At 35.9% G+C, this 10,584-nt stretch overlaps 1 protein-coding gene across 4 annotated transcripts in view; it reads right to left on the bottom strand.

Annotated features, from left to right (window-relative positions):
- Nucleotides 1–3,861: 3,861 nt before the first annotated feature.
- Trub1 (TruB pseudouridine synthase family member 1) overlaps nt 3,862–10,584 on the bottom strand; it is a 38,710-nt gene continuing 31,987 nt past the window's right edge. For 2 of the 4 annotated variants that reach the window (XM_023715647.1, XM_023715649.1), the window contains 4 exons: nt 9,656–9,728; nt 7,516–7,655; nt 5,653–5,739; nt 3,862–4,930 (listed from right to left, as the gene is read on the bottom strand). In XM_023715647.1, the coding sequence (XP_023571415.1) occupies nt 4,671–4,930; nt 5,653–5,739; nt 7,516–7,655; nt 9,656–9,728 (560 nt within the window). In that variant the 3' untranslated portion in view covers nt 3,862–4,670. The remainder of the gene's footprint in view (nt 4,931–5,652; nt 5,740–7,515; nt 7,656–9,655; nt 9,729–10,584) is intronic. The other 2 variants (XM_004631559.2, XM_023715648.1) reach the window with 2 other exon arrangements.

Here is a 10,584-nt window from a genome sequence, read left to right as displayed (position 1 = left end):
TGCGGTGGGTTTGGTACCTACAACACATCTGTTTTGTGAAGATTCATTAAGCTATACATTTGTAATATGAGCAATTTTCTGTGTATTTATTAACTATCAATAAAAAGTTTTAAAATGTTTACTAAAACCCTAATGAAAGGATAATACAATGTACACATAAACAGAAACAGAGGTCACTGAAATAAATAACAAAAATTAATCAATAAATGTATAAATAACTGAAATTAGCAGAAGGAAATCCTTATTTAGAAAAAAAGATTTGAGGAAATGCCTCAGGACGCAGCACAAAAGCATAAAAAGGTAGAAGATATGAAAGAGTAATTAGATACATAGGATAAAATGAGAAGGTAAGATATAAAAAGGACTTCTAGTTGAAAAAGATACGCTCTACAAACAAACACAAAAAGTGAACTTTCCAGAATGGAATAAAAAAGAATTTGGGTTTATGAGGAATGAGCTCTTGAGCAGAATGAATATAAATCACTACATCTGGCTGCTGCAAAGATTCCTTGAAGGAAACTAGCCTGTCTCCTTTGTTTTAAAGACAAAAAAGCTGAGGCCCCAGAAGATTAAGTGATTTATCTAGGATCAAAGAGCTGATTAATGATAGATAGAAACTATCTTAATATGCTGTATTTTTAGAGTAATGGATGAAAAGAGCAAAAGAATTTGGTATCACCATTGTAAGAACAATCTGAGGGTATCCTGTTCATGGAATTTAATTTGAAAGTTGACAAATGAAAGCGCTGCTGGTATCAGTGCCACGAATAAGTGCCACAGTATTTAATGAATTACTACAGCAAATTAGCCTGCCTACACACATCTTAAAAAAAGAAAGTTTCAAAGATAATCTTTCTATTTAAAGTTTAGGCCACTGTAATCATTTCAGTACCTAAACTTCATACCCATCATCCACCCTTATATTTAACAAATGTTTCAGCATTTTAAAGTGCTTTTGAATCACATTTTTCCTATTATAGGAATCAGGATAGAAGGTAAATTACTTCCTTCCTTCAAAACAATTCGCATCTAACTGCACCTCTAACTGCCCATTCTAAATCTGATACAGATTTCAAGCTGGTCAGGGAGGCCATAAGCTGTACTGAAGGTTTCTTATAGGGCACTCTTTTATGAATAATTTCTGATAAGTCAGATTGTAAGAGGAAAAGATCTAGTAAATATAAGTTAGCTTTGGTTCATAGTTCATAATGATGAATTTGTGCAGAGCAAATTTCTGTAATTTTAATGCTCTTGCATTGCAAGATCATAAATAAAATAATTTATGCCCACTTTGGAAAACTTTTAGGTAAAGGGATTATTTCTCAGAAATGTAAAAGATGTAAAGTATCAAAAGGATCTGATTTGGTATATTCTGGGCTGAAACATGGTCAGGAATTTCTCATCCTTGCTTGTAAGTAAAATAACTATGATATCGTGAAAACTGAAGTCTAAAACATGGCAGGCATGGATAGTTCCTGCATAATAGGATTAAAACACACCAAAAAATGCTGACACTTAAAGACCAGACTTGTGAGAAAATGAATTTGTTCTGTGCATTAATCTTGATCTCTTCAGAGTACCTTGGTTTCAGGTCTTAGGAGAGTTAAGGATGTTTTAGTTTCATTGTTGCATCAGAAAGCCCTTCTTTGGTCACATGTTTTAGACAGGTCCCCATTTCAGCGACCTCAGTACTCTGCACCTTACCCTGCTTTATTTTCCTTCTGAGCATCTTTGTCCCTGTCTAATATGTATTTACTCATTCATTTGTTTATGACCAGTAAGTAGCTTATCACTGTATCTTTGGTGCCTAGAATTATACGGGAGAAATAGATACTCCATCCGTACTGGTGGAATGCATGACTAATATTAGAAGAGAGCATTTTAAAGGTCCAACAAATTTTAACTCACACCAACATATTTGAGGATAAAAATTAAACAATAAGCAAATACAAATAGCAACAGTGAACAACTCAATAGTTTCAAAAGACTTCTATCAAGCCTTTACTGCATAAATAACACAAACGATTAAAAAATTACAACATTTATTTGTATAAAGGAAAATAGTATACGGACAAAACCCACAAAAACAAATTAGAGAAACTTTAATTTGTCTTACACTTAACTAGCAACAGCATATAAAAATCCCTATACAGTGACACCACTACAAAATGTTACAACTCTGTGGGAGTGCAATGAGGCAAACAGGAACCATAAAACTGCTCATCGCATTTCATTTCATCCCTCTCCAAGAATTTATCCTAATTAAACTGAAAGCCACTCAAGAATTCAGTAATAGAAAAATGGCTTAAACGAGTATGAAATAACATGCAGAAAATAACCATCATCAAAACCACACACAGTTAAATATCAAATATAAAAAAGCAGATGACTTAAGATAATTTTTTTGAGCAATAAAAAGGGAAAACTGGTAGTACAAAATTAAATTCTCCAGTTAGGGCATTAACATGGTGAAAATCACACATGTGGGTTCAAACAAGGCTGGTCCCCAAACAAGAAGCACATGGGGTGAGCCACATAAACAAGCTGTGGCAGCTCCCAAAAAAGAGAGCCCCAGGCAACCCAGGTTGCTGGGCAGAGGGGCGCCGGGTGACATCACCCTGCCCAGTGTAGAAGTAAACACACAGCAGTTACTGAGCAGTCTCTTTTCTCCCAGCAGGAAAGGGGGCATCACCTGACCTCAGCTTTCTGATTTCTAACTCTTTTATTTCTTCATGCCCTACCATCTCTCAACCCCCCAATTTTAAGAGCCACACTGGATGTGACACAGAAGTTCTTCGTTTGTGTTCTCAAACCTAAATACTTCTGTTTGAACCTTAAATGGTAATGAATGAAGACATAACTCAGTCTATGCCATTCCAATAGGCAGAGATAGCCACTGTTACCTTTGGTTGACATAAAAGGCAGGACACTAACTGAATACATAAGAGGATAAACTTCCAATTTATAAACTTAGGTTTGGCATGTTATGTTCATGTATCACGATACCAATTCTCTTCTCATTTTCTATTTCATCTTAAGAATTTTAATATTTTCCTTTATAATATACTGTCAATATTATGAAGATAATCTAGTGAAACATCTAACCTTTATATTAAGTTTATATTAAGAGTAAGCAATAATAAAACCACTTTGGTTTACATATTCAAAATTTTTTGAGATGCAAACTCCCACCTTTTAAAAGAAGGCAATTCATAGAAATCTAAAAACTTTTTATTTCATGAAATTTTAAATGAGTCTTCCTTTTAAAATTACATTTGAGTAAATGAAGAGGGATTTGAGAGTTTCTATAGCATAGTTGCATAATATATTACATTCCCATAACTAAAATATGAAAATTTCATTACATGAAATTTGCTGCTTTGTAATCTGACATTTTCAAAATTATGGTGAAGAGGGAGAGGGAACTTTCTGAAGCTATCTGAATGAAACACTTGAGAATCACTGTTCTTAAATATTTAGAGCAGAAGAGATTAGCTGGAAATACCCAGTAGCTATCTCCATGTCTATAAATATCACTTGAAAGAGCAAACAAAGAAACAATGTCACACAGATTAATGCCAAAAAGAGATAAATAAGGGCCGGCCAGATGGCCAGCAAACTCAGCAGATTAAAGCGCCCGCTTAGGCACGCTCAGGGAGCGGGTTCGATCCCTGGCGCGCTGTGCTGGCCCGCCCCCGAGGCACGCTCAGATGGCGCACTGAAACGGAGACTGGGTGTGGTGGCACACATCTGTGACCCCAGTGCTTGGGAGGTTGAAAACAGGAGAATCACTACCAGTCCCATCTGTGGAGTGAGACCCTATAGACCCTGTACTAAATACCTAGAAAAAAAATAAAATAAAATGAGATAAGTAAATGGTAAAAAATGAAAATTTTAAAGATATATTCGTTTTAGTTTAAGTAAAAATTATGTTATTTAGTAATTTGGTACAAAGTAGTTTACTATGTTAATGTAATCACCAAGAAAATATCTCATGGTTGCCAAAATACAATGCGAAAGAGCTGCCTTCTGTTCTGACGGCAAAGCAGAGATGAAATTAATTAACTCATGACTTTTATCTTTCTACTTACATCCTGCTAGTGGTAGCAGGGTAATTTCGTTCATTTAAAAATACTTCCCAGAAAACTTTATTCATTTCCAAGATCTAAATGCAGCCATTATTAGATGAGTGCAGTCATTTCAGCAAAGTGTTTTAGTACTAATAAACAAAATACAAGAAAGAATTCAATAATGGCTATTTCATAGTTGAAAAACTTCAAAACAATGGAGCTAAAGGCCTAAATAAAAGTAATACTACATTATAATTACTTTTGTAGAAAAAAAAATGTAACTCATATTTTTCTTCCATTAGAAAATTTGTTCAACTTTTTCACAGGAAAAGATTGAAGCAAGATCAAATTCAGAAAATTAATTTTCCTGAATCTAATCAAATTCACATTTTAAGATAAAAACAACTCTAAAGAACTGAACGATTGCAAGGCCATATATAATGTAAATACATTGTATCCTGTAGAAACTAAGGGCTGTTTTGTTTTCTTCATACAAAAAGAAAAAAATATTTTTCTGACTTTTGCACACAGCTTGTCATTCCGTATCTGTACACAGGCCCCATTCAAATGTCAACCAGGAAACGATCCTCCAGACCGATCTCAAACTGTCTTAATTACATCACCTTCCTCCTTTGTCTCATTGAGAGCTACGCATTCACAGCTCAAACCCTGCGCATTTGACTCTTCAGGTTTTGACTTCTTAAGTGCCAGCTCAGCTGGGAAAAGAGCAGAGCAGCGCTCAAGACACTGTGCGATGTCATCAATAGTCCACTTGTCCTCCGGAAGGGCATGTTCTTCCAGTGTAAATGGCCCCTGCTTCGTGCGGGTCAGCTCTAGCACACTCGCACAGGAAGAGAGCTCTACAGCAAGAAAGGTGAAAAACACAGAAGATAAACTTCACAGTACATAATTTTTGAAATGACAGAACTTGACTCAATCGTCTTAAAACCAAACACTACTGGAATAATGTGGTTAATTGCAAATAATGCAAAAACCAAGAGCTTTGAATAAAATGTAGCAAAATAACAATGAATAACTTATCAACTGCTTTGGGGTTTACACAGATCTATACATAATTTTCTTATTTAAATCACAAAGCAACCCCATGAAGTGCCCTTACTTCGTACCCTTACAATCTCCCCCGTACCCTTACTTTGCAAATGAGATAATGTGACTGTCATGACTGCCAGGGAATAGCAGAGCCGGAACCATAGCTTTCTGGCCATTTGCAATACCAGCTTTAAAAATTTTTGAATTGTATCAATGAAAATCACTTTTAGAAGAATAGATCTTTCTCTTTCTGACACCACTTTCAGTTCAAATGTTGTGCACTTGAAGGAGCTGGCCCTTACCGCCATTATTTCGTTTTTTTCCTCTTCCTCCCCATTATAAGTCTCTTACTACAACTGCTGAGGCTGATAACTGCGTGCCATAAACCAGCAACGCTTCCAAAGCTGAAGAAAGCAAGAGTTCAGCTTCTTAGGCCAGTACGCACAAATATGCAAAACAGAAAATTCCTTCTACCCATAAAAAACGAATATAACTCTCTAAATGACAGCTCCTAATTCATTTTTCTGCTTACCTTTGCCAATGTCACTGACCAAGCTTCTGATATAAAAGCCTCCTCCACATTCAACATCTGGAATGTTAACAGTGACGAGGTAAATGGCTAACCTCCTATGAAATCTACTTTACATAGAAATGATGCTCCTAAACAAATGTAAAAATGCACTATGCAAACAATTGAGCGATAAAATATTTATGTGCTACAACATAAATTATTCATGCAGCAGCATATGTGTTTGTGAGATTGAAAAGTCAGCGTGGAAAAAGCAAACAGCAGAAATTCACGAACACATTTTAAATTAACTGGCAAGTCATAGCATTTTATCTCAGCCTTATTCATTTAATAGGTTTTAAGTAGTTAAAAATCTCAGTTTTGCTACTGACGTTAAAAATTATTTTCAGATATGTACACATTGTTCATTTGTTAGGGTTTAAATGGTTAAAAATCCAAGATTTGCTTTTAGGAGCTAGAGGTTTTTAAAATATTTTCAGATTTGTACAATCAAAGAAAAAAACCTTTTTTACAGTAACAGGAATTATGTTTGAAGTACTACACTAGAGACAGAACTCAGCATATTTAAATGTTCTTACAAATATTCCTGAAAAAAATGAATTAAATTGTACAGTAATTATACAATATCCTAGAATTGAGTGAGCATCGAAACATCTTAAGATAGCATTACAGAACTTTTTTGGTTGAAGACACAGCCCTGCTTTATTTTTTCATCAACAAGACATCTTGAAAAGAGCTCCGTCTCTACACAAAAGGGCTACATTCCCACTGTTCCTAGTCTTATGAAATACTGTGAAGTCATTTGAGGGAATTAATCAAAACTCACCACCTGGGGAATTTCATTTTTTTTTCATCAGCTCACAGTTGGGGGCACTGATAAGATAAAAGAGGAGCACCAGGTATGCTAGCATTTCTGCATCATACTTGACATTGCTAGACAGCTCTTTGGGACTACTGAACCCTCTACTCAACAAAATATTTATGACTTAAATGGAGTCAGAGAATTTAAGAGTTTTTCTTACTTTTGCAGACAAAAATCTATAGAGCAGAACATTTTTCAATGTGTTTTTTCACTCTCCAATAGTTTAGAATCAGGAAACTTAAGAAAAGGCAGGAAATCTTTTTCTAATTGTACAAAACCACATTCTGAAGAAATTTAATCAACATTAAATGACGTAATGCTAATGGGACATAAAAATGCAGTTTAGAAATAAAGTATTGGGAAAGTATTTCTACAAGGAATCCTATTCAATATGCAGTACAAAATTAAGGGTAGGGTGAATTTTAGGGAGCCTGTGAATTAAGAATAATAGCTTTATTCTTTCCTGTTACTATGTTCAAGATTTCATCTACAACTTTCTACTGCCAGGAAGAACCGAAAATTTCTAAACAACCAAAACAAGCATTTTGATTGTTCAATTTATCTCAAATATGGATTATACAGTGAAATTGATAACCTATATCAAAATGTTGCCATGTGCCCAACAATAAATTTCTGCCTAACCATTTTGGGGATTTTTGATAATAACTTGCACATTACAAAAGGGGGGGTAATTTGGTCCATCTGCAGACATTTTTGTCTAAAAGCTAAAAATCCTTGAAAATACATATTTTTTTACCTGTTCTTCATAGAGGTCTACAGTATATGACTTCTAGCTTTATAGTAAGATGGTATACAACATATGAAAAACTCAAGAGTAGTTAGAAAGGCCACATAAACAGTATCTTATTAAATATATTATCAAATAATACCTTTTCCTCTGGAAAAAATCTCCAGTGCGATAGGGATCCATTAAAATGACACATTACCCAATACAAGATAAAGGTACACATGCATATAGATGATTTCGAAGCTCTCCATCTTACCTATTGTGAAAAATGGTGGCTGGAATTTTTCAAGGGAGATGCTGTATACAGTGACTGGCCTGGCAGGCTTGGCTTCTACTACTTTACCTCTCTTCATTAAAGCTGAAAGTCTCTGGCCATCTTTCTTTAATGCGGAATAGCTTGCAAAAAAAAAGGACAGAATGAGAGAGGGAGGTCTGGGGGAGACTGAGAAGAGAAGCAGTAATTCCAGATGACAGGACAAGAAGGAAGGGCAGGACTAGGGATACAGCACCTGCGTGCCAAGCACAAGCTCTTGAGTTTAAGTCCAGGGACCAAAAAGAAAAAAAAAGAAAGGAAACAAAGAAAAAGAAAGAATAACAAACAGTCCTTTAAATTGAAATCCATTCTTCAAAATGAACTAGTCATTGCCCTCCTCCCCTCCCGCACAGTGTTATTGAGAATGAAGTTTGCAAATATCTTGGAGGCTAACACAAGCCCATTCAGGTCTCAATAAACAATATTGTCAATTTTATTCTCTAGCCATCTTTCCAGAGATGGCGATCCTTTTTTCTCTCCACTAGTTCTCATTCTATGCTGTGGCACAACAAGGCACTACATGGTAGCCTCTGGTCATAATAATCTCAGCTAAATTTCCTTGAAATAGCTACTATTATAAAGAATTTATTTTCTTTTTTTTTTTTTAATTTATTTATTTATTTGAGAGAGAGAGAGAGAGAGAGAGAGAGAGAGAGAGAGAGGCCAGCTCAGCCCACCAGGGGGCAGGGCTGGCTGGCATGTGGTGCTGGGGGATTGAACCGCGGTCCCTGATGCTTTTGCTAAGCTTGTTCTAAGTAGGTGCTTTAGACCACTGAGCCATCTCTCCAGCCCCAAGAATTTATTTTCATATAAAAGTCATCAAGGTGTTTCTAAAACACGAGTAAGCAAATAATATTCTTACTAAATTTTAGCTTTGTGTGATAAAATTTTATTAGATCACAAAATTCTTAATCACACAAAAAAGAAAATCTAAAATGGTCCTCATAAATTTATGTAAATAAGTTTCGTTTAAATTAACATTAATGATGTTAAAATTAATGACGTAAAAAAATAAAAATAAAAATAAAATTAATGATGTAAAAGTGTTTATGCCAGTCTTGCTAAAAATCTTTAAGCTTTGATTTTAAGTAAAATCATGAAGAAACACTTCCTCACAGATAGTTCAATATTTGATCCCAGATACCGCAAAAAAAAAAAAAAAAAAAAAAAAAAAAATTGTGAAAACAAACCAATATTTTAAAAACAAAGTAAATATTAAATTCTAAACTTATGTTGACACATTGTATAGCCATGTCACTATTTTTAAAAAAGTGACTTGCCTGTAGTGGCAGTGTCCACACATGTACGGTTAAGTAGTGCTCTGTTCTCAACGTCTGTGGGGCCCTCTGAATTCACACACTGATCTCCCAAGTACCAAGACGATGGTAGAAGGAGTAGGGTCTCCGGGAAGGGGATCAGGCCACACAGCACGGATCTGTGCCCTTCTAAAAGAGTACTGTCCTTCCAACATACGAGGACACAGTGAAAAGGCACCATTGATGAGTGTCTGACCAGAAACTGAACCTGCCGGTACCTCGTCCTAGACTTTTCAGCCCCAAAACAGTGAGAATCAAATTTCTGCTATTTATAAACTACCCAGGTGACTGCATTCCATTGAAACAGCCCAAGTGAACTCATAGCAGTGATTTTAGTAGGTAACAACTCTCAGCAGCTTCGTTTAGTGCACAGAAAGACTCTGGGTCCCAAAGGAATGTGCCTACTGCCTGACAGCAGTGCATACTAGGACTTGGAAGCACGGCTTCAGTGTCCCGAACATAGCCCCACGGTAGCAATCTGGGGAAATATACAGTCTCTGTATGCCCAAACAGCCTTGATATCTGTAGACAAAATCAAAAAAGCTGAAAAAAACTGATCAGCAGAAATGCCGGCTGTGGTAACACCAGGAACAGAGGCGACTGCATTCTGCTTCCTCGTGGGGTCACTTGATCATTCACTTCGTCAGACTTAAAGCCTGCCTCAACACACAGCAAAAGGAAGTAAGTCCATTCTATTTTAATTATGGTGGTGTGAACCTGTAGAAAATAAAACGAAACATTTACTAAAATTCAGTATTTCAACTTACAGGGGAGGTATCTGCATTATGTTCCCAGTAAATTTCCTTAGAATGCCTTCAATATCCTCTTGTGTTATTTTATCTGCCAAAGTGAACAACAAAACAAAGTAAAACAACTACAGAAGACATGTGCTTTTCACAGCATCGACAGCAATAAACATTCATTTGAATTTTTTTCCAACACAGCCTATATCACAGTATATGTATATCCTATAGGCCAAATTCTATCTTGTTGAGAAGAATAAAATACATTAGACAAGAGAAAGAAAAATCTTATATCATTATTTTATTAAGACTAAATTTCCTTTGCTTCAATGTTTTCTGCAATAAAAATGATCCAGTCGTCATAGATGCATTTAGGGGTTCTGTGGCCTTCAGCAGACCTGAAGAAAATGCCACAGTAGCTACAGAAATGGCCTTGCAGGGCCAGCGAGATAGCTCGGCAGACTAAGCACCTGCTTAGGCAAGTGCAGGGCCCACATGCCACGCAGCCCCACTCCGGGCGCACTGAGCAGGCCACCGAGTCCAGGCATGGTGGTGCACGCCTGTAATCCCAAAACTGGGGAGGCTGAAAACAGGAGGATTGCTACAAATCTGGGCTGCACAGCGAGACCCTGTACCAAATACATGAAAAAAAGAATAAAAATAAAAGAAAGAAAGAAAAAAATGGTCTTGCAGTGAATAATGAGGTGAATAGAAATGAGGGAGAAAAATAATACCCATAAATTCTTTTCTCAGTTTCTCTAGGCATCAAATATTATAAATAATTTATTGTGGTACTGAAGATTATTAAGTATTACCCACATTTTATGTTTCAGTTGATAGATTTCAAAACTATTCTACATTATGGCTTAAGTTTTATACACTCACATTCAGCTTTATCTCCAAGTTATACCTATCTATCTCCCTGACCCTTCTCTGCTGCTCTTCTTTAAATG

This window comes from Octodon degus, unplaced genomic scaffold (assembly GCF_000260255.1).
Source record: "Octodon degus isolate 3935 unplaced genomic scaffold, OctDeg1.0 scaffold00042, whole genome shotgun sequence".
In the NCBI taxonomy this organism is placed as follows: domain Eukaryota; kingdom Metazoa; phylum Chordata; class Mammalia; order Rodentia; family Octodontidae; genus Octodon; species Octodon degus.
The sequence above is the reverse complement of the archived record's forward strand: the minus strand, read 5'-3'. Positions and strand labels throughout refer to the sequence as shown.